This window comes from Phacochoerus africanus, chromosome 8 (assembly GCF_016906955.1).
Source record: "Phacochoerus africanus isolate WHEZ1 chromosome 8, ROS_Pafr_v1, whole genome shotgun sequence".
NCBI classification, from domain to species: domain Eukaryota; kingdom Metazoa; phylum Chordata; class Mammalia; order Artiodactyla; family Suidae; genus Phacochoerus; species Phacochoerus africanus.
In genome coordinates, this window is record NC_062551.1 from 97,213,477 (window position 1) to 97,238,290 (window position 24,814).

At 47.6% G+C, this 24,814-nt stretch overlaps 1 protein-coding gene across 1 annotated transcript in view; it reads left to right on the top strand.

Annotated features, from left to right (window-relative positions):
- The first annotated feature begins 19,306 nt into the window (after window positions 1-19,306).
- The window catches only part of PIEZO2 (piezo type mechanosensitive ion channel component 2), a 302,891-nt gene continuing 297,383 nt past the window's right edge, over window positions 19,307-24,814 (top strand). Inside the window, exon 1 of the mRNA XM_047793685.1 lies at window positions 19,307-20,094. Within this exon, the coding sequence (XP_047649641.1) occupies window positions 20,031-20,094 (64 nt within the window). The 5' untranslated portion in view covers window positions 19,307-20,030. The remainder of the gene's footprint in view (window positions 20,095-24,814) is intronic.

Here is a 24,814-nt window from a genome sequence, read left to right on the forward strand (position 1 = left end):
AGCATTCCTGGGGTCTCACACCCAGGCTCTTGGTGGGGAGCGAGCTGAGGAGGTGTATGGCTAATAGTTTTTTCCCTAATACCTTAAATTGGAACGTAAAGCTACTTGTTGCAGAAATATTGTTTTAAATGGTGGTTAGATTTTGAAGTGCTATAATATAGTAGTATGATGGACTAAATTATTGGGAATGAATTGAGTTATTTATTTATTTAGCAACGCTGGATCCCTTAACTCACTGAGCAAGCCAGGGATCGAACATGCATTCTCATGGATGATAGAATTGTTAACAACGGAACCATGATGGGAACTCCAAGTTATTTACTGATAAACATGTAACCTATCTCTTCCTATTCTAGATTTTCAGCACAAATAGCTAAAATATAAATCAACTTTTGGAACATACATCATTTTGCTATTTTGCATTCTTCTCTTAGATGCTTGAAACAGATTATTCTCAAGAAGAATGTTATTACTGATAGAACAGATATTTTAGTAAAACGAATGGCTTTATTGTTGTGATACTTTCATAATTATTAAAGACCTTTACCATCTTATTTCTCTTTCAAAGCAAAGCATATATTATGAATGCGTATAACTGTAGCAATATCCCTGCTGAAATACTCCTGCATTTGATATGGATTCTTCAATGTAATTGACAAAGATTGTGCTCCTTGAAAATAAATTTGTTTTTCTGTCATTAAGTCTGGGTGGAAAATGATCTTTAAAACATTTGATTTCTTTCTTTCCTGAGTCAAATGTAAAATAAACTCAACAAGGAATGAGAGCTGGAGGGTCTGTTGCCATGAACTCTGCAGGGCTCAACAAAGAAGGTCTGTGCGCACAGGGAGGGGTTTGAGGCACCCCCACTCCCTGCCCGCAGCCTTTGGTAGCAGTGACTTATGGACTTTGAGGTGCTGTGCCCCAAACAAACCCAAAACTGCTGAGAGCTTGACAGGTCCATAAATAATCCTGCCCACTCAATTTTGCACCCTGTTGTGTCCCCAGTCTGGATTTAAGCATTGGATTTTGCTGCCTGTTTTATGGGGCTGAGCCAGAAATTCCTTCTTGTATTTAGCTGTGGGTTTCTTGTTCACAAAGCCTGAGGCCGCCTCATGCCCTCAAAGCTTTTATAGTCTCTCTCTCAATCTCTCTCTCGCATTCTCTCTCTCTCCTATTTGCTCTGAACCCACAGGTGTTGTGACAGAAAGATTTTATTCTGCAGGTAACACAGCCTTTCTCTCATTGTAACTATTGGCTAGGAGAGAAGTGAGGTTTTAAAATGAAAAAAAATAAATGCAGAATGCCCAATTCCTGCAAAAGGAGAATGTCTTTTTTAATCTACAGAGCTCTCTCCCTGTGTCTGCTAGAGGCTCCACAAATTGTTGTCTGAATGTTCCCTTGCTGGCGCCTCTGGCGCCCTGGCATCCCAGGCTGCATGGCAGGATCTGCCTACACGGCAGTCCGGGTTGGTGCAGCCTGTGCCCACACCCAGCAGGTGGGCAGTGCTGGACACAGCCCCAGTGCCCTGGCAGCTGGCTTGACTCCAAAACCCCTGCTCTGGCCTCAGCTGGTATCTACGGTTGACCTCTGCGATGCTGCCATCCCAGACGGGAGCTGTGAGGGGTGCTGGCCAAGCACCCCCCGTTTTCAGTGGATGAGGGTGGGGTCTGCCTGCTCCCACTGACCTGAGCAGCGCACCTACGGGGGCAGAAAGTCAGCCCTGAAAGGGGCCCCGCTCAGGGGTGCACAGAAAAGGCTGCCCCGAGCCAGGTTCGTCTTCCCTTTGCTTGGTTGAAGGCCAGGTTAGCCCAGGCTTGTCTCTCTCACATCCCCAAATCCCGGATGAGCATTTATTCCATCGAGGGCCCTGAATATAAGACTCCATCACCAAGATGTGTTCAGTCATCAACCTTGCTGTTGCCGAAAGGAACCAGACTCCACGCCCGGGGGGACTCACAGCCGGTTCCCGTGTTCTCTGATGGCTTCTCCGGGTTAATTCAGCAGAGGAAACTGTGAAGCAGTGGCACGGGAGGTGCAGTCAGAATCAGGAAGCAGGAAGCAAGGGAACCAGTGTTTTATCGGGGATCCTGCAGCCACAAACTGAGGGGCAGCGACAATGCCCGGGCACCCCCAGGCCTGTAAGCTTGATAAGAAAGTCACAGGGTAAACATACACCAGCTAGTTCTTCAAATATTGTATCCAAACACAGTACTCTGTTTACCTGTCACACCCCAGCAAGGGTCGCCCCACCTTCTCACCAACCCTCTCGCTCTCTCCGCCCAGCATCCCCCGTTTATTCATCTTTCTTGCCAGTTTTCACTGTTACCTTGTCTGGGTTCTAGCTCCAGGACCCACTGCTGCTGGGATCGTCCTCTGACCCATGGCTCAGAGTCAGCCTGCTTGTCCAGGACCCTCAGGCTTCTCTCCCACTCTCGACATCCCAGGATAGCTGCGGTCCTACCACAGAGCTGCTCCGCCCCCAGCCCACTCTGTGTCCCTCCTGGTGGTGAACTGATGCCCATTTCCTCAATGCCTCCCCCAACCAGCCTCCCCCCTCCCCAACTTCCCATCAGCAGTGAGCCTCATGGGAGCCTGAGTGATGGGCCATCCTGGCTTCGGGGCACCCATGCCTTCCCTGGGGTGGTGGTGGGGTCCTCAGGTCCTGGGGCCCAGGGGACATCTCTGGCACCAGACACTGATGTTTGAAGCATGGCCATGCCCAGTTATCTGCCCTCATCATCCAATCACCTCATTGCAATCCAGGGATGGTGGCCCTGCCTGCAGAACTGTTGTTCGGACTGAAAGAGGTGACATACATGCTTCTGAGCACAGTGCCTGCAGCAGAGCAAGAGCTCAAAACAGACGGTTCTACCCTTATATTCTAACCTGGTGCTGACAAGCCCTCCCTCCACCGCATGCTCCTTCACTCAGCACCTTTTCATTGAGTGCCTACTGGGTGCTAAGCAGCCTACTACTTTCAGAATAACCAGCACTGTGTGAGACAGAGCCTGTTCTCTTGAAGGAATTTAGGACATGGGTCGGGGCGGGGGGCGGGGGGGAGTGTGGCTACAGGTGTGTGTGAGAAGATTCCAGTGGAACCCACCATGGGGTGGGGGAGGTGGGATTAACTTCCAGGTGAAGGGGAGAGTGTCCCAGCATGTGCTCAGGGACATTTCTGACCATGATGCATGTCGTCACTGTTGTGTCTGATTAAAAAGCAGGATGGGATGCAGGAGGCAGGCGGTTTGTGGCTTTGCGGCTTTGTTCATTTTGGTGCCTTTTTTATTCCCTCTTGGGGGCAGTCCAGTCCAGTTTTCCTTTTTTTTCAGCCAGGAATGCCTGTTCGCTGCTTCCAAGGGGAATTGCCTGACCTGGACGTGGACAAGGTTATTTCAGGACTGATGTTCCAAGGAAAAGGCATTAGCACCTGATGGTCCTCCGGAGCTTTCTTCAATGTCGTGCTGACTTCTGATGGCTTTTGCAGGAGATGTGGGCTAGGGATTGTCTGAGTCATGCGGAACCGTTTTGCTGGCAATCCCGAGAGGTCTGCAAAGGGAGGAGGTGGGTTGACTCTGCCAGAACATCCTGGTATGTACCAAGTGGACTAGCTCGAGAAGCACAAACTTACCAAGAGACACTCAGTATCCACTACCCTGGATTAGGGGGCAGTTTCCAGGACGTGTCTGGGGCCTGGGTTACAAAACCTAAGTTACTGTTACAGGTGTAATACCCTATGAAGCGGATCTGTGTTGCAGGTGCTGCCTCCCAAGACCTCCAGAGCATTTGCTATGGGACCTTAGGACTGTTTGGGAGCCCGTTCCTCTCCTTTGTGGCTGATGGGCGAGTGGGGGAGTGTTTGATTTACGAGGGATTCACTGTGTGATTTTAAAGGCAAGAAGAGTAGTGATGGAAAAGATGGGGTTTTCTTTCCTTTGCAGGTCACTTTAATCCTGGTCAATCAAAAGTATGACTTTTTGGAGTTCCCGTTGTGGCTCAGTGGTAATGAACCAGACTAGTAACCATGAGGATGTGGTTCTATCCTTGCTCAGTGTGTGAAGGATCAGGCATTTCATTGCCTTGAGCTGCGGCGTCGGTCACAGATACAGCTCAGATCTGGTGCGGCTGTGGCTGTGGCTGTAGGCTGGCAGCTGTAGCTCTGATTCAACCCGTAGCCTGGGCACTTCCATACGCCATAGGTGTGGCCCTAGAAAAATTACAGCTTTTCCTGTACAACATCATTTGAAGCTGGGGTGAGTGTGTCAGATTGGTTTCTATATTTTGAGTAGATGGAGTGCAGCTACACAGAGTATGGGGCACGCGAGCAACGTTTTCTAGGTGTTTTGGTTTCAAAGATTTCTTCTTCCCTCAACTGGTCACTCACTATACATCCTGAGTGTGTTCAGGGCCTGCAGGGGTGAAAGGAACCAGAGAAGGGCTGGACTGAGATCCTAGGATGGACAATGTGCTTTTTGGCACCGGTGGCTGCACCTTTAGCTTGAAACTTGGTGGAGTCGTGAATGAGGGGGTCAAGGAGGGGCAGAAATACGGAGGTAAGAGCACGCGGCAAAGGTCTGCTCTCTAAGCAGGTGGCCCATGTGGTCCGGGATTCAGTGGCTATTGAGTGGTAGTCGCTGATTTCTGCCTCCTGAGCTTTATCCTTAATCCCTGCCCCCCCGAAACAGCTCCTTCTATCATTTTCTCTCACAGCGCAATCTCGGTCACTTTTGCTCACCTCATACCCATTATGGAAGATGCTCCAGGGAGACTGAATTTGAATGTGATGGTGATAGCGAAAGCCCTGACCTGGGAGAGAGACAGGGGTGGGAGGAAAACGTGTGATGAAGAATGACGTGGGCCACTTTATATACCCATCGAATTTGCAAATTCATGTGAATTTGATACAAGGGTTTCATTGTCATGGGATTGTTTCTCTTTTCTTCGGGAAAAAAAAAAGATGGGATGAAAAATGGTTTGCTGCTTCTCTTCTTGGCTGCAGAAGAGCACGATGCAATTACAAAACCGTACAAATATGATGTTAAATACCATAACTGTAATTACCAAACCAAAATCTTAGGTGCATGCCAAGTTACCCAGTCACAAAATTGCTGCATATTTCTCATAAACTTTATAAAACCTCTTAAGATAATTTTAATCTTTTAAACTTTTTAAAGTTTTGAAAGTCAGAATAAGCTTTCCTTGAGTTATAAATGAGACATGAGAACTCCTCAACGTCCGCTTCCCTTTTAAAATATGCCCATACAGAAGGACATAAACTGTTTAAAAATCAAGCGGTTTTATTTCCGCACTCTCTAAGGGCTAAATATTCATGGGACATATTTGTCTCAGAAAGTCTACTCCTTTGAGCAGTTTGTAACTTGCCTTCAGTGACATTAAAGGGGAACAGTCTAAAACCAACGAACATTTACTGAGCATTTTCTGTTTGATGAAAAACCATTGTTTTATCTATTGTTCTAGAATTACTTAATACTTAAAGCATAGACATTTTTACTAGTTTTTCAAAATTTGTATACACACAGAAAAAATTGAAAATACAATAAATGCTTACATATCCTTTGAGTAGATTCAAATATTTTAGCTTTTATCATATTTATACCCCTCCATATATGTAGAGTTATTGTTGCTGATAGTGATTTGATAATAGACTGTGGACATGATGAAATTTTACTCCTAAGAATAAGACCCTCCTTCTACAATATCATTATTGCATCTAACAAAAACCCTACAATTTAAAAATGTCATCCAATATCCAATCCATCCTCAAATTCCTCCCAAAGCCCCAAACATGTCTTGTAGAGCTTTGTTTTGAACCAGTGTCTGATGAAGATTCGTGTTTTGTATCTGGTGGCTGTGTCTCCCTTTCGTCTCGTAAAAGGCTCCACTCACATTTTGGATGTTCTAGAATTTTGGTCTAATTGGCCCCTCATGGTATTAGTTAACTCCTCTGTGCTACTCTTTGATTTTCCTTTAAGCCAGAAGTCTAAAAGCTTCATTACATTCAGTTTAAATACTTCAAAGGTGACGTCTTTTTATTTTATCCTTCAATAAGCATAAAATACTTTCACGATTACGACAGCAATATTGCTACTAAAAACTCCTCACTGGGAAAAGTGAGCAGAAAGTATAGCTGACATATTGTGTGTTCAGGTATTTCTTAAACTATTTTCTCTCTCTAATTAAGATATCAATGTAATACAGAATGAGGTTCACGTATGTTAAATTTTAGGATTTTTCCATCTTCTAATGTAATTTTACTTTTTTATACATAGAAAATATTTGCATATCTGTATTATATTAAAATATATACTCAAGGTAGTCTTGCTGGCATCCAAGTTTTCCATTTCTGGTTTTCCATCCTGGTTTTTTTTTTTTAATGTAAATAAGCAAACATACACTCACTCACACACTTCCTCTCCTTTCACAAAAGACAGGACCCTAAATTTGTCATATACCTTGTGTTTTTTTACTTGAGTCTATCCTCTCATCCATTGTTAAACTGAACTACACTGTCTTAGAATTATTTACTGAAATACAATCTGAAATACAATTTTCAAATATAAATATTAACACTTTCCATTGACTAGAATTGATCGATGGAGTCCAAATAACGTAAATCTGAAATGACAGGAATTCTCACTCCCACCATTTTCCCCACCTCCCTTGCCACCCCACACACTTATAAGCACCTTTCCGTCCTTGTGAATCACTTCAGTGACTTTATTGTTAAAATGACTCAAATGCTATCATATGGCCCACTTCTACACACAGGACTGATCACTCCATGTGTATATTCTGCTCTTTGCTTTTCCATTTAACAGTAAGTGTGAGATCCTTCAGGTGAGCACATAGAAATCAATTGCCCTCATTCTTTTTTGCACGTCTGGAATACTCTTCCTATTGTGTATAGGTGACATCAAAACCCAGGGGCAAGCTGGGCTCCAACAGAGCCCCATCTTTACCCAGATCTATTCCCTGCCTTCTGCTTCCCTTTCCCTCTCCTTCCCAGAGCCCCCTCCGCCAAGCTCGTGGAGCAGGACCCCCCACCCAGGCTCTCCTCCCAGGGAACCCAGCCTGTGGCAGCTAGACCATTGTTCTTCCCGGACCCCCAGCTGGAGGTGCACTTCCCAGACTTGCAGAGTCTGGGGACCTTGTGTTTACCTCCTTATCCTTGTGCCAAAAACAACTGACAAGGGAAACATTCCCTCTAGGAACTGCCTTGCTAATGGGACCAGATATTGACAGCTATTGATCGCTCTCCTTTCCTATGGCGCAGCGCTTATTGGTCCCAGGAAAGAACTGCTCTTGCTCTCCATAGGGTTCTATTCTTTTAATCGGGACATTCTTTAGATCTGTTCATATCTTTAGACAGGGTATGAGATCACGTTAATTGTGACTTGTCTTGTATATCTAAGGTGGTTGCAGATTCCTGTCCTCATCAGTTTGGGATGCATTTTACTGTTAGCTCTGAGAGGGCACTCAGGCTGCGGTCACCGCCTTGAGCTGAGTGAGGAAGCTCACGTTTGCACACATTCAGCACCCAGATGGGCTTGAACATCCCCAAAGCTGTGTTAACATTTTGATTATCGAGATCAAGGAAAAAGACATGTGTTACAACTTACCTTCTGGAAGGTGTGCGTTATTTTAAGATAACAGGGATCCGGACACTGAACTTCCCTGGGTGTGATTTGCGTAACAGCGTTTCCACGCACAGGAGGGGTGTTACTGCAGAGAGGATGTTTCAGCCTTCTGCTCTTAGTGAAGTCCTAAGCTAGAAACTTGTCTGGCTTCCTTCCTACCTAACTCCCGGGAATGATTTGCAAATTCATGAGATAATGTCTCAGAAGCACTCTGAGCTCTTAAGAGAAAGGAACCAGAGACTGCAAGTATCACCCTGGTAGCCAGACAGCCGAGCGACTTCCACGCTTCTCGGAAGCCGGCTGCCCTGCTTTCCCTTTGCCCAAGCGGCCAGGTCCTCGCTTTCCTTACACATGGCAAGGTGGCTGCTCTCTCTGGCCACATGTCATCTTCATTATTTTAACGAAATAATGAAACGAAAATACACAGTTTTAAGCAGCTCTCTTGGGTCTTGAAGCTTCTAAGTGCACAAGCTGGGACTTAAGGGTGGATCTGTTTAACTTCAAATCCCCTCACTCACCCCTAGTACACACTCTGGCTTTTCTCCAGTGGAGGGTAAGAGAGAGCCAGACACTGGAGGGAGGGAGTGGCAATACCTAGTGGCAGTCCCTGGCCTGGTCCTGGCAGGTGTGTTCACCTGTGCTCTGGCTGGGGGCAGGGCGACATCACCCCGCATCCATGGTTCCCTCCTTCCCAGAGATTCTCTCGGCCTATTGAAGCCTGACACCGGGCCCCGTGGTGCATGTGCAGGATGCGCAGACTCTGTGGGGCTGGTCTCAAAGGTCCTGAAGAACATGGGCCCCTCACAGTGCAAGCCCAGGCCCTCATCACGTGCCCGGCCCTCTAGGGGCCACGTGCCCTGTCCTGGGCCCATGCAGATGGGGTAGGACCTGGGCCTACTCTGCCACATCACTGACACTTGGAGTGGGTAAGGGGCCACATGAGCCGGGAAAAGGGAAAAAAGCACTGCACATGTGAAATCCCCACAAAGAGGACAGTCAGGGCAAACAATGACAGACTAGGGACCCAGCAGCCTGAGATGCTGAGAGGTGATGGCCTTGCTGCTCTGCCCAGGGTGCCCACTGCGGGGCCTGGGCCTGTGAGCTTTTACCATTAAGTCAGATCTAACAAGACAGGATGAAAAATTCAATGCTATCAAGAAATGCTTGAACTATGACTCAGTAGTGATGATCCTTGTCCTAAATCTGAGGTGTGCCTTTATTGATCAGGCAATGTTAGTGAGATATATTACATAATGTATTGCTAAATATAGATAGTACATAGAATGATATACACACAACTATTACCAGATCTAGATAACACATATACACCTACGTATAATTTATGACTTAAAATTACTCATAGTTGGGGCATTTGCACAAAACTTTTTTCTGGTAGGTGTGTGTCATCCAAAAAGTATGGAGACCATTTTTCATGAGGTCCCTAAGCTCTATGGTGAGAGTTATGCAAAGCTTTACAGTATGTAGTAAATTTGATCTTCATAAAAACTGGGAAAGGGGGATTATTAATATTATTGCTTTGTGTCGGTAGCTATTCTGACTCCTTGGCAAGGAAGCTGGCCGCACCCTGGCTTTCTGACGTTCCAGTTCACGTCCTGTCTACTAAGTTGTGTTGTAGTTTCCCATTCAGAACCAGAACTTCTTCCTGAAATTGCTAATGCTGACACGTCTTAGAAACTATCTTAGGAAATGTATTGCTCACTCCGCAGGGACCAGAAATGCCCTTAAGGCTACAACCCTGACATCTAAGTTTCTACTGTGTTGCCACTTTGACTGGATTTGCTTGTTTAGTGCATAAAATAACTGGAGTGAAGGCTCATGGGGAAAAATGTGCTTGAGATACATTATTTGTTGGAATTGTTTTTAGAGCTGATAGCTTTAAAAAGAAAACATTCAGAGTTCCCATTGTGGCTCAGCGGTTAACAAACCCGACTGGTATCCATAAGGATGAGGGTTTGATCCCTGGCCTGTCTCAGTGGGTTAAGGATGCAGCATTGCTGTGAGCTGTGGTGTAGGTTGCAGATGCGGCTCAGATCCTGCATTGCTATGGCTGTGGTATAGGCCAGAGGCTATAGCTCCAATTGGATTCCTAGATTTGGAACCTCCATATGCCTCGGGTGTGGCCCTAAAAAAGCCAAAAAAAAAAAAGGAAAAAGAAAACATTAAAATCATAGTAATGATATGATTGTATTGCATATTGGTTTATAATTCATAGTTTGTAGGCTATTAAGTATATTCAAATGTGTTTCCTCATTGTGTTTTTACGGCAACCCTACACAGTATATTGGGCTTGCTTATGCCAAATCATAAATCTGGGTTACCACATAATTGCTGAGAAAATTACATGGTATATGAATTTAATCACAATAAAAAATTGTAATTGCTCAAGGAGCACCATAAAAGATTGCTGCAAACCAAGATAAAAGGGGGAAAAACTACATTTATCACTGAATGAATTAAACTGTATTAATTTGTTATGTTGTGTAGCACACTTCATTTTATACAATGCGTAATCAGAGCTTAGTTGCAATTTTGTGCTTTTTTAACAGTAATACCAGAAATATTTTGCTACTGATTTTTCATAATTAAAATTTTTGATACTATTCTATAAATGACCTACAAATGAAATCTATTAACCCATTTCCATATTGCTAGATAATTAGCTTGTTTCTAGTTTTTTCCACTATTATCAATGTTTTAACGAATATTTTACAATGAACATTTCTTCCATGTTTTGTGTTAGACCTTTTGGATAAGTTTATAGAACTTCTGTAGGATACATGTCCCCACATTCCTTTGTAGAAGTAGAAGGAGTCTTCAGATTCACATTGGGTTGGACAAAAAACAAATTTTCTCTCTCTCTCTTTTTTCTTTTTGTCTTTTCTAGAGCTGCACCACTGCACATGGAGGTTCCCAGGCTAGGGTTCTAACTGGAGCTGTAGCCACTGGCCTACACTACAGCCACAGCAACTCGGGATCCCAGCCGCATTTGCAACATACACCACAGCTCACGGCAACGCCCGATCCTTAACCCACTGAGCAAGGTCAGGGATTGAACCTGCAACCTCATGGTTCCTAGTCAGATTCGTTAACCACTGAGCCACAACGGGAACTCCAAGAAACAAATTTTCTCTTTTGCTATAATTTTGCCAACATTCATTAAAGTTAATCATGTATTTCTTGGGTGAAAAACTTTACTTCATTTTGTTCTTAAATTTTCTTATCTAACACAACATGTAAATCAACCACATTTCAGTTTTAAGATTTTTTAAAAAAATAAATGCTCTAATCTTAGTTTTAGTGAGATTGAGTATCTTCCTGTGTGTTAGTTAATTTTTCTGTTAGGTACATTATTTAAATAATATGGACAACAAAGGTAACTCATGGTCATGTATGTTGTGATATAGTCCTCAGTTTGTTATTTTGTTTTAGTTTATATTTTCATGACGCTACTTCTTATGACATGCTTTTTAATTGCATGATTAAGGCCTAATAATACGGAGAAATATATGAGTAGGTTTGTGCTAATCCAGCTCCTTGAAGGGGTAGGTGGTGAGGATGATGGAGAGGATGAGGGGTTCTGGGAGTGAGAACTATGCCAGGGAGTTGAGTTCCAAGCACACTAACTCTCTGGGAAGCCTGAAAACACACTTGTAGGTTGGCAAGTTATTTGCAACAGAACCTGGAACTTCAGGGCTGGATCCTAAGGGGTCGGTTCCATCTTAGGAGTGGTTGGAACACTTCTTGGAGTGGAATTTGTTATCAGGTGGACCAACACTGGGACAAGGATGACTCATAGACACATGCTGAGGGGAGGGGTTGAGTGGGGTGGGCAGGGATGCCCACTCACTCCTGGGGCAGCTCCACCGGGGCCCCAACGGGGCCCTACTGGGCCAGGCAGAGCCTCTCCTGCCCCCACCCCACCCCCAAAGCGCCCTGCACTTGGTACAATGCTCTGTTCTTCCTTCTCAACATTTGTAGTACTTTCACCTTGAACTTGTGTACGGCCAGTGGAATCCACATGACACTCATGATCTGAGCAGAGGACAAGTGTCTTATGTGTCCATCTCTCCAGAGGCCTTTAACATTCCTGGTGCCCATGAGCCTGGAATTCCAGGAGACCCCTGCGCTGGAGCGGAAGATGGGTGCAGTACCTGTGACCCAGGAAGGGGTGGAGGCTGGCAGTCCTAGAGGACACAATTGCTTCCGGTTTGAACAAGAATCAGTTTCAAAGGCAGGAGGAAAGCCCTACATCCTTCCTCACTCCGCCCCCTCCCCTGGTTAGCCAACCCCTCACGGTAACGTGAGGATGAAGAGAGGAAGAGAAAAAGACACCCTTAGTTCTTTGTCCGTTTAGCCCTTTCTATGCACCAGTAAACTGAATGCTGTGATGGTAGCAGGTGAGTCTACCAAGACATGACATAAAAACGTTGGTTTTGTGCAGCATGTCAAACATTTTGCTCAGAGCAGTATTCAAGTGAGTTTGCAAACTACAAAATAAGAATTGTGTGGATTCAGTGACTGTGTGTGAGTTACATGCTTATTTGCATTTAAAGCTGGCATTTCAAAATGCAAAGATTTGTGGTTAAATTCCTGCTAGTGATGTAAATTTACGTATTTCTTCACACAGAACTTACATGGCAAATTAAAAAAAATGCTATGGTAATTTGAGGGATGATCACGGCAGAAAGGGAAAAACTTGATATTTTAATACTCTCAGTAGCACTTTTTGCCTACTTTTGGAACAAGAAGTACACATTTTAGTTTTGTACTGCAACTAGCAAATAGTGTCGCTGGCCCTGGACTCTTCAAACTGGGAGATGAATTATCCTAGGGCAGTTTAGAAGTTGTTGCTCTTTTGAGATGTATATCAGAAACTTGTATTTTGTAAAAGATATTCTATGTAACTTGTTCATCTTTAATTTTGTAGCACATTTTGTTTTTAAAATGTCTACTTTTAATGTTTTTAAATGTCTCTCTCTCTCTCTTTTTTTTTTTTTGTCTTTTTAGGGCCATACCTGTGGCATATAAAGGTTCCCAGGCTAGGGGTCCGATTGGAGCTGTTGCTGCCAGCCTACGCCAGAGCCACAGCAACGTCAGATCAGAGCCACATGTGTGACCTACACCACAACTCACGGCAACGCCCGATTCTTAACCCACTGAGTGAAGCCAGGGATTGAACCTGCAACCTCAGATTTGTTTCCACTGCGCCATGATGGGAACTCCTCTTAGTTTTGTTTGTTTGTTTGTTTGTTTTTTTGTCTTTTTGCCTTTTCTAGGGCCGCACCCGCGGCATATGGAGGTTCCCAGGCTAGGGGTCGAATCGGAGCTGTAACCACCGGCCTACGCCAGAGCCACAGCAACGCGGGATCTGAGCCGCGTCTGCAACCTACACCACAGCTCACGGCAACGCCGGATCGTTAACCCACTGAGCAAGGGGCAGGGATCGAACCCGAAACCTCATGGTTCCTAGTCGGATTTGTTAACCACTGCGCCACGACAGGAACTCCTCCTCTTAGTTTTTTTAAAAACAATGTTTAAAAAGGCATTTTCTCCCCCATTAGGAAGGGAGGGAGTGTCAATCCCTGAGGTAGCTCTGCGGCAGGGGGAGCGAAGACCCCAATCTACCGAGGGATCCTGGCCTGGAATGGGAATCCCTTCAGAATGGGGGAAAGGAGATTGGTGTCTTTTGTTTATTTTTTTTTGTAAGAGGGTCCATTTCCTCACATCCCAAAATCAAACAAGCAAAACAGTTGTTTGAAGGACCTAAAAGAATCTTAGAAAAACCCATGATGTTTATCACATCTTCGGACAAGTCAGAGCACACCTGCCTCTGACCTATGGAGAAATATGATTTTGTTTTTCAGAGCCACCCCTGGCTGTGGCTTTGCTCCTGACCACAGGTGCCATCCATCTGCTGAAAAGTCAAAGACAACTCGGTTGAATCCGCCTGTGGGCTCCAGTACTGTCACAGCCCAGGGACACATGTATATGTACTCTTGCTGTGTAAGGATGAAGGGAAAGTAGATTAAACACACACAGACCCCAAGAGGGGAAAAGCAGAAAGGTCAAGAGGTTGCCTGAGCTGCAAGGACCCAGGCCTGGGACCTTCTGCCAGCCAGTCCCGCTGAGTCCAGAGCTGCAGAGAAGAGCGCAGAGGGTGGATATGGACCTCTGCTTCCCAGGTTTTGGTGACTGCTGTCCTGCCCTGTAAGATGCCTGAGCGGGACTGTTCTTCCACGTGGCTTAGTAAGTATGTGGCTCTTACAACTGAATTAAAAAGAAGGAGAGGGAGTTCCCGTCGTGGCGCAGTGGTTAACGAATCCGACTAGGAACCATGAGGTTGCGGGTTCGGTCCCTGCCCTTGCTCAGTGGGTTAACGATCCGGCGTTGCCGTGAGCTGTGGTGTAGGTTGCAGACTCGGCTCGGATCCCGCGTTGCTGTGGCTCTGGCGTAGGCCGGTGGTTACAGCTCCGATTCGACCCCTAGCCTGGGGACCTCCATATGCCACAGGAGCGGCCCAAGAAATAGCAACAACAACAACAACAACAATAACAACAACAACAACAAAAAAGACAAAAAAAAAGACAAAAAAAAAAAAAGAAGGAGAGAGGCTGGATTGGAAACCACCCCCCAGATGGTGGAATGTGGGAGTTGTGACCTGCTCCGTTCCTTTACCACCCCCTGCTCCCTCTGCCTCCAGGACGCTGGCTGCTCTTCTGGATTTGTGATGCTGATTCTCTTCTGCTCACGTAGGTAACTCCTCCCTTCATTCTACAAGCATTTCCATGGGGTCTGCTCTGGACAGCCTCCCAGTTCTCGTAGGGAGGATGCAGTGATGAACAGAACAAAGTTCCTGCTTTCATGAAGCTTATACTCTGCAGAGTCCACAGTGACCCTTCAAAGTGCAGCAAGCCCCACCTTCTGGAAGATTGTGTCCTGGAACTCTCTGAGAGGAAGCAAGATTTAGCACCGCACACTCTCCTGTAATACCTGATTCTTCAGCTTTGTCCTCTGCACATGGGCCTCGTTTACTTAATTATTTACAATTATTGATTCAGATCTGTCTTTACTGGATGGTGGCTTCATGAAAGCACTGTTGGTTTTGCACCTCTGTGTATCATACTGCTGGCTGCTAGAGACATTTGTGGATCTGATTGTGCCTAATTGCTTGCTCTGGACTTAGGGGACTTGTATTTTTTTTTTTCAATATATTTTTAGCCAAAAGGTGGCACTGCAGGAGAATAAGTGAGCCAGGCTTCAACCTAGGGGACTCAAAGGTCAGGAGTCCTAGCTGTAGGCTACTGTTAATAACTAGAAATAGCCGCTCCTCAAACTCAAACGTGTACACACACCATGCACACGTGTATCTGAGCTCTCTTAAAGCCAACAAATGAAAATTACTTAGGCTTATCAAGAATATTCACATTTCTAAGAAAGTTTAAGAGGTACTGGTGTTCCCATCGTGGCTCAGCAGAAATAATCCGACTAGGAACCATGAGGTTGCGGTTTGGATCCCTGGCCTCACTCAGTGGGTTAAGGATTCGACGTTGCCGTGAGCTGTGGTGTGGGTCACAGATGAGGCTCGGATCTGGCATTGCTGTGGCTGTGGTGTAGGCCAGCGGCTATAGCTCCGATTAGACCCCTCGCCTGGGAACCTCCATATGCCATGGGTGTGGCCCTAAAAAGACAAAAAAAAAAAAAAAAAAGAATTACTGATGGAGTTCCAAGAAATACAACTGGGAAAAAAATCATTCTGCAAAGGGTATTTGTTAAATAATACATAGGAGCTTCCATTGTGGCTCAGTGGGTTAAGAACCCAACATAGTGTCCGTGAGGATGTGGATTTGATCCCTGGCCTTGCTCAGTGGGTTAAGGGTCTGGTGTTGCAGCCTGGATTTGACCCCTAACCCAGACTTCCCATATGCCACAGATGTGGCTGTAAAAATACAAACATATATATCTATAGGCTATAGACAAAGAGACTTTTCCTATTTCAGTGGCTGTGAGTAAAGGACAAACTTGTAATTTTTTTGTTTAGTAATTTTCTTTGAATGACTACATTTTACTCCTAAGTTTTTCCCCAAATTCCAGCTCCTGTCTTAAAACTCTTCCTAGAGTTTGATAAATCTCTCTAGATGAAATGAAATCATAGGCCTCTTCAAGGGCTTCAGGAGAAACTACATAGAAAGCAGCTGGACAGCCCCAAGATAAAAATCTGCTTGTGCTGTGGGCTGTGAATAATGAATGGTGGTTTCCATATTTTAGTGTCAGCCATCTGGGTACCACGTGCCCACGGCAAGTCACCTTCAATAGAGCTCCCCTCACAAATCTGCAATTTCTTCCTTTACCTGTCAGTCTTACAAAGAACAAATACAACTGTACATGCACCTTCGTTTTCATATGAGATCTTTTCTTACCCAGTGATAGATGTGAGTGTGCAGAATGGAAATAAATGGGCAGAAAAGAATTCATCTGTAAGCAGTATTTTGCCGTATAGCCTGCTTCTTGGCTCGCTTTATTGATGAAGTGTTGTCCATGCCCTGAAAGCCTAGAATCTGACCGAAAAAAATAAGGCACATATACATGTCAGTTGGCTGATTTTTCCAAGTTCTTGATCCACGGACACAAAATCAACAGCCTGCTTCAGCTTCTGAATCCATAGGACAAGTCACATACTGTGCTTTGGGCCAACATGCAAACCTTTTGTACACCCAGCAGGAAGGTGACATGCATGGAAGGACCAGATATCAGAGATGGTGACATGGGGATACAGAGGGATTTTGTGCATTGTCCCCTGAAGGTGCCTTAAGTGGATAACCTCTTTAGCAGAAGTACAACACGTCGCTGCCGCCAACAAATTATTAGAAGTTGTCCAGGTTTTTGGAATTTGGAGACCTTGAAAATACTTGTAAACATCAAATTGACAGCTTTTAAAAAAAGCACAACCACAGAATATATTAGCAAAAAGAAGAAAGGCTTTCATTCTGTTTCCAAGTTTTTCAAGTATAAGAGCCAAGAACCATGTAGATCTTAACTAAAATAACTTCTGGGTGAATATGGTGACTTACACATGAAAATGTATAGACAATGTCTATCTCTGAAAATAGTACTTTAGTACTTGTATAACATGTGTCATCGATGTGAGAAGACACCGTTAAGCTGGTGAGAGGCCACCTTCTCTGCAGGTTTGGTGGTGCCTATGGATTCTGGCAGCTTTCATAGGAGGAAGAAAATGCCAGGTTGATGAATTTTCTATTCCTCGAGGAAACACTGTTTGGGAAAGGTGCCATTTGAGACTGAAAAAGTTTATTAATTCTGTGTTTACATATTGAGTATGTTAGAGAAAATTAGCATTTTGTCAATTGGGATAATGTTAAGCAAGTTCAGAAAAGATAAAGGCTAAGCAGGTGAGAGGAAACCTACATAAACCACAAAGTGACATTTCTTTGTGGCTAAAACTCAAACACTTGGGAGAACCTCTAGCACTTGATTGTGGGGAAGTTTTTAAACATGTTCCCAAGGGCCAGTGTGTCTTTCTGAGTCTCAGAGCAATTTACTGTGTTTCAGCATAACTGCTTCAGAAACGCAGGAACAGACCCTATTTCCCAGTAATAGCAACAGCAGTAGCACTAGTAGTAATAATAACAGCCACTCCTGTTCACTGGATGCTTACTGTGCTCCAGGCATTTGCTGGGTGTGATCTCTAGCTGCAGGCCATATGCGGTGGGTGGTATTACTTCCCTTAATTTACAGACAAGAAATCCGAGGCATTAACGTCCCAATAATGACCCAAGGAAGCCACTGATTGTCCATGTAGATGCAGAGGCTGGGGTGACCAGGGTTTAATTCATTACCTGTGCAAAAGTTGGAGTCACATGCTTTAGGTGCCCATCAAATATCAAAATAATATGTTTATGAGTATTCAATGTAGTTGATTTTCTCCCCAAAGCATTTTTCCACCCTGTGCCCTTTTCAGGCAAGATCATGCTCAGCTGAAAGATAAAGGTTGCTGGCCAACCAGGCAAGCAGGAGGCCAATTAGGTAAGACGGCCTGTCTCCTAACATGAGCATCCAGGATAGGGACTTTGAAGAATCTAGACCATTGTTAGTATGGGAAGCCTACCAGGAACATGACAGATATTCGAGTAACTGAGGATGATGTCATGTGGTGACAAAGTGTTATGGAAAGTTCAGGAGGGATTTGTGAGCTCCTAATTAGGTCTCCCAAACGAGCTGTAGCAGAGAAAGAGGGAGACAGAGACAGAGACACAGAGAGAGAGGACACCACCTGTGAACAGGGCCAAACTTGGAAAATAGGTGCAGACTGACATCGGGCTTCTACAAAATACAAAACACCCTTCTTGGCAGTTGTCAAAGATCTGCTGATCGTTTCAGTTCCTGCTGTTTCTCTAACCCGAGTGTGAGGCATGGCAACATTTGGGGTTCAGACATCTAGGCTTCTGGAGGGCCAAAGAGCACACAGATGGTCTAAGTTTCTGGATGTCTTTACAAGATGTCACTGCTTCGAGTCTTTAGAAAAAAAGTAATGCTTCACAGTTTGTCATTCTCAGGGACTTTGTGAAGGCATCTGACTCAAAAACACAAGCTTACTATAATTCAAGAAAGGGCGATCTGGTTGTTTAACACAGAGAACCAAGGTTTGTGTAATTTCCATCTGCCGACTTCCATCCTCCAAAACCATTTCAACCCAGAACGCCAGTGAGCAATACAAGTCAACATCTTCCTTCTCTGTCCTCTGGATGCAAACGCCAGTTCTGAACTGTCCTCTCTGCAGACCAGACCACTTACTTCTGGTCCTCAGGGCTGCAGCCCATCCCCCGCTGTTGGATAATCCTGAAATGAGGGACCCAGCCTCGCTGCCATCTCCTAGCTGGAACCACAGCTCTCTAGGTCTCACAGAGAATGAGAAAAAAAGGAAGGTTAAGAGGAGATCAGGGAAACAATGTACTCTTCCCAGGGGCCATGACAAGCAACAAATAAGCCTGAGGCGAAAACAAGAGCGCTCCACAATATACAAAGTGGGTGCACATCCGAATCCGTGGCCATTGTTGAAGGATCCTGAGCCCCGTCAGAGCTGAAACTTCACACAAGATTGAATATGGACAGGGTCACTGGTTGGATTCTACTTCTCTTCTTCTCAATCAGTGCAAGTGGGCACGTGTGGACCTGGCACACGTGACAGTCGCATAAAGTTGTCTAAGGCTGCCCTCCAGTCGCCTGTGCACCATTCCTCTAGCATTAAAGGACTCCCTGGGCTGGGGCGAGCTCAGGCAGCGCCCTTTGGACATGATGCCACGACGGTTCCTTCTGTCTGCAGAACCACGGACGAGGCAGCGCAGTAGGAGTGCGAGCTAGCGCCAGGCCGCCGGCTCCGAAGCCGGGTCTCCCCCTGCACCCTAGCCCCGCGCCCCCGCCCGGTGCCCCCGCCTCCGGCCGCCCAGGGGGCGGGACCCGGCGCGCCGCTCCCGAGCCGCTCTCCCATTGGCCTGCGCGCACGCCCGTCCGCGAGCGCGGCTTCGAAAGTTTCAGTGAAGGTGGAGAAGTGCGCGCCCGCCCGGGAGCCGGGGCTGCGCCTCCAGGGCGAGGCAGCACCGCGCGGGTCGGGGGCGCGCTGGCCGCCGGGCGGCGTTCAGTTTTCATTTTACTCGTTTAAGTCGAGGCCGCGGAGGGGGGAGTGGAGGCTGGCCCCCTCGAGTGCCTTCGTCTCGACCTCTGGCCGCTGTCCCGCGAGCCCCGCGCTGTCGGGGATGGTTCCGCGCGCCCAGCAGCTCGAGCCCGGGTCTCTCCCGCCCGAAGTCCCGGGGCGTAGAGGCTGAGACGCGCGCTGCTCCGGGAGCCGCGGCGGGGCCGCTCCGGGCCGGGGCTGCTCCCAGGAACCCGGCCGAGCTGCGTGGGCAGAGGGCCGGGCCGGCAGCCCAGGCGCCTTGGCTTGGAGGCGTATCGGCAGAGAAACTCCCTGCCGCCCCTGAGTGGCGCCCCAGGAGCTGACGGAAGGACAGCACACCCTTCTCGCCCCTTCCCCGCCGCGCCGCCCCGGCCTCCAACACCGGCTGCAGAAGCCGTCGACGCCGGATTGGGAAGTTCCACACTGGATGGGACGGCTGTGCGAGGCCGGGCGCCTGGCGAGGGGTCTTCCTAGAGCTTGGTGAGCGGCGGCCGGGGGAGCGGAGAGCGCGCCTTCGGGGCGCATAACGCGGCGGCCCTCGCCCAGGCGATGCCCCGGCGGCTTCGAGCCGCCGGCCGCAGGAGGCCCTAGGCGGGTATGGGCTTGGCACCCGAGTCCTAGGGACCCGCGAGCCGCGCCCCTCTGCTCGAACTCGCCGGACTGACGCGATGGCCTCGGAAGTGGTCTGCGGGCTCATCTTCAGGCTGCTGCTCCCCATCTGCCTGGCAGTAGGTGAGTGTTTTCCGACTGGGGGCGAGTGAGAGGGGCGCCTGGGGATGGGGTGGTCTTTGGAGAACCCAGGTCCCAGTGGCCTGGACTTGGTTCAAGAAGCACGCGCCGCGGTCCTGAGTGTTACAACCAGGTACTCGCACTTCCCGCGCCGTCGCACCACCGGGGTCTCCATGATTAGGGTCTCTCTTACCCGTCCAGCTGCAGAGTCCAGGCGATTGATCGGACTCGGCGTGGGCTGGAGGCTGTGCCGAACTTAGTCACACGTGGAATTTTTCGCGGAGTGCTGACTTGTGCACAAAGGATCCGAATCTGGCCTGAAGGCAGCTGGAGACCCCTTTCCCAGGCGCAGCACTCATCCTATTACAGTCCCTCGCCCCTGTCCCTGGACACAGGGCACACGATGCATCCAACGGTTCCGAGGCCATCTCTCCCCTATCCCATATTCCAGACACTGTGATGGAAGAGTTAAGAACTCAGGTCCTTTTAAAAAGGAAAGGACGGTGCAGGGAGGCAGCGCCCTGAAGTTGCTTCCTTCATTTTACTCCCACAAAAGCCCGTACAACAAAAGCAGACACCAGGACCCAACCTCGCAATCCAGCACCCGTGGGGACAGATCCGTAGAGGGTTGGGAAGCCACACTGGGACTTCGAGGGTTAAGGGAGGGCCAGAAGGGAGCCTTGCTGACTCCCAGGCAAGGGTCGCACCATCTCTAGGGCTAGGGTGGTGTGAAAAGCCACTGGCTGTCAGATCTAAGGACACTGGCCCTGCCATGGCCTTGGGGTGAGAGTTTCTGTGTTCCCCCTCTAATAGGTGTGTCTGCTACACAGAACCCCACACCTGTGGTGGCTGTGGGCACCTAGATTTCCCCTCCCCCCACCAGAGCTGGAAAACAAAGCACTTACCAAAGAGCAATTGAATTTACAGAGAGAGCCTGCCCTTTGCAGAAAAAAACAAAAACAGAAACAAAAACACACCACCCAAAACACCCTTTTCCATTTTGCCAGAAGTGGGGACTCAAGATCACACCTGTGCTAAGCATTTTCTTTGAGCAGGTAATCTAAAAGTGGCTGGGGTTGGGGGGGGTGGTTCATGAGGGTCCATCCCAGCTCCCCAAGGGTGTGTGTGTGTGTGTGTGTGTGTGTCTGTGTGTGTGTGTCTGTGTGTGTGTGTCTGTGTGTGTGGGAGGTTGTAGTCAAGTACTAACACGCAAGAAACCTCTGTGGAAACCCCGAGAAGGCTCTCTGAGTGGAACCAGTCCCTGGCTCTGGAGGCCTGGTCCTGGGGCAGGAGGAGGGGCAGCGCATTCTAGCTTCAGCCTCTTCTTTGCCACTTTGGCTTCCAGGCAGTACCGTTTTGCAGGGCTCTTTGTCCTTGATATTTGCCCCTGTAGGCGAAGTAGCTCCCACCCAAGCCCACATGGGTCTCTCTCCTCCCCAGTTTGCTGGAGTTTGAGAAGAAAGAGGCTTTAGGAAAGCGATCTGGGGAAACAATGCTGGCTGCTTCTGGTGCAAACACAGGGTGTCCATCTGGGGACCCGCTCTGTATTTGAAGGGCCTAGCTAGGTGCCTGGCTCACTTCCTATTTGCAGAGTGGAAGCTAGTTCCTAGGTTAACCAGGGGCTTTTGATGTTGGCCTATTTGTGGTTGCCAGTGAGGTGGGGAATGGCACCAGGGTCAGAAGGCGCTCCCCTGGCCTCCGAAGTCCCTCCACCCCACCTCCCTCCTACCCCCCCACCTCCCCTTCTCCCCCCCCCACCCAACTACAGGGTGGTGGCTTGCTGGTAGTTTTGGAAGAGTTAGACAGGTGGGTTACCTGTGGGGCTGTGACTTGCACACCTAGGAGTGGTGAGACAGCAGGGATCACAGCTGATGGCCAGTGACCTCACAGGACCCAGCTCACTTGCCCAGTGTGCAGAAGCCCCTGGAATGGGGGTTGTGTCATTCTGACTAATCTTGGTGGTCTACACTGCAGCCCTTCTACAGAAGGAGGGCAGACTATTGTGCTCTGCCCTCCTAGCACATTCACAGCCCTGGAGTGAGATCAAGATGCCCCCAGGGGTGCCACAGGGAGGAGCAGGGACCACTGTCTCACAGAAGGCATCCCGCCAGCACCGCCGGGCCCCTCCCCCTCCCCTTGGCCTCTTCCCCTGGGCCCTGCGATGTGATCACCGCCCCGGGCATGCTGGGACCTGGCCAGGCTGGCTGCGGGTAAGGATGCCCATGCAAGTGAGTTCCAGGTCTGGACCTTCCCTGGCAGGAGAGGGGCGTCTAGGGACCGTGGGTGGATGTGCCCCTGCCTTCCATTCCTGGCTCCAGCCTTCTGCCTTCCATTTCCACTTCATTCCTCTGGGTTCCCCACCTTTTGGGTGCAGGGAGGCTCACCTGGGGTGTGTGAGTGCATCTGGGGATTTGCGCGGGGTGGGGGGGTGTTGAGGGGGTGGCATCATGTTATTGTTACCTCCTGTTGCTCCCCCACCGGAAAGTGAATGGGGGAGGGGAAGGATGTGGACCTACTGCCTCACCCCCTGCTCCCTGCCTGCTGCCTGGGTGAGAGCAGAGCTCCTAGGAGGATCTAGCACTGACCACCACCACCCCCCCCCTGCCGCCCCCCAGCTAACACCCTCACAGGTCCGTGAGGAAAGAACCCATTTGCCAGGACTCGTGCACCTTCTAGTCTTTGTACTTGACTCACAGGGACCAAAGGGGCTGGATGGCTGTCGCTTGATTTGAACATTCAATTCTCTTCTACAGGAAGTGGATATTTTCAAGGTTATTGGAGGGTTTTCAGGTCTGCCTGCTCCCAAGGTGCTACTAAATCAAATATTCAGGTTTCCCTAATATCCTGTGCATGGAGAGTGCAGTGATCTGATTGCCATTAGAATCGATTTTTACATTTTAGCCATCTATTTTTATATCTGGCCCAGGCATCCTTCAAAGCCAAGCCTTTGCACAAGCTCATGCATTTCTCTTTAAATCCATTCCTCCAATAAGGATGTTGAAATTTTCTGCATGTGGATGCCCTAGTCTTTTCACCTAAGGACGGATGCTAAAAATTAACTGAATGCCATTGTGTTTAATTTGATGTTTAAGATTTCTTTTTTTTTCTCCTGGTAAAAGGAATTTACAGAGAAATGATAAGTGAAATCAGGCTTGTTTTACACTGTTAGTATGTCTCTCTCTCTCTCTTTTTTTTTGTCTTTTTTGCCATTTCTTGGGCCGCTCCCGTGGCATGTAGAGGTTCCCAGGCTAGGGGTCCAATCGGAGCTGTAGCCACCAGCCTACGCCACAGTAACGCGGGGATCCAAGCTGCGTCTGCAACCTACACCACAGCTCACGGCAATGCCAGATCGTTAACCCACTGAGCAAGGGCAGGGACCGAACCCGCAACCTCATGGTTCCTAGTCGGATTCGTTAACCACTAGAGCCATGACGGGAACTCCAGTATGTCTCTCTTGTATGATATACAAAACCATATACAACATGTTCACCACCCAGAGTGGACATCCACTGAGAGGTTTTCCTATATCAACAGAAACTGAAAATTTTAAAGATTTCCAAAATTGCTTATGACTGCTTGGTTAACCACTCTGATTTTTTTCTTCAACAAATAAATACATGAAAGAAAACCTAAGCAAAACCTTCTCTAAAGTTAAGCAATCTTTATTAATTATAATAATATCTGCTCACAGCTGAGCACTTTAACAATACTTTTACTTCTTTTTTTTTAAGCATCGTGCAGCCATCCCCTCCAACTTGAAATATATGATCTGAGTCCCTTCCTGGGTTGGGAACCGGTGGGCATATTTTTATTCACATGCTCCTGACTATTCATTCCATCTCTCCCGCCATTGCTTGGAGTCTTCTAATGTCTTATCTGGAAGAGCTGACTTAACCTTCTTTTCGAGGGAAGAAGAGGGCAGCCTGGCTTGGACATAACAGAACCGTCCACAGGGATAGAGCCATGGGGCATCGCCAGCTTATGCTTCCCCTGCATGAAGTGACCAGAGCCTGGGAGAGACCAGGGCAGAGCAGGAGATGGCGTGGCACACACTAACCATCAGCTAGTGCTCTGAGGGAAGGTCACATGGGTATATTGCAAATCCAGGAAGAATCTCTAAAATTCCCTTTAGAGACAGGTTAAAATCTGGGCAAAATATGGGCCCACTTTGGGAATATGTTTGGGGATGGTTATATTGAAGTGTAACTTCCTCTCTATTGCATAATATATTTTCCCTTGTAGCACATGAAATCACACTTACACACACCCCAAGAACTACCCTTGAAGCCTGAGCAGGGTCTAGCATCTCCCCCGCCTCTTCTGCTGTAGCGCTCAGGGTAGGAGGTTGCATTGCCAGCTTGAAAATCACTTTCTTTTCCATCACGCATCCTCAGCTTTTCATAGGTAAATACATACTATTTATCGCTTTCAGAAAGGAGGAGAGTACTAGGGAAAAGGATTAGGCATTTGTAGCTTAAATCGAAAGTAAATTTTTGGTAAACACAGATGGGTAAGCCTGTTTTGTCACCTGGGCTGTGGAAGGTGTCACTGGGTCTGCCCCTCTAGGACCATGTGTCGTAGATGGTCACAGTGGGAAAGGAACAGGGCCCTTGGGGAGGAGGGCATGGTGAGGTGGCAGTTTAAGAGACCCCCCATTCACATCCTGGCTCTGCCCTCTGCTACCTGATCTTGATTGTGGGGTCGGTTTGGCTCATTTGTTTCA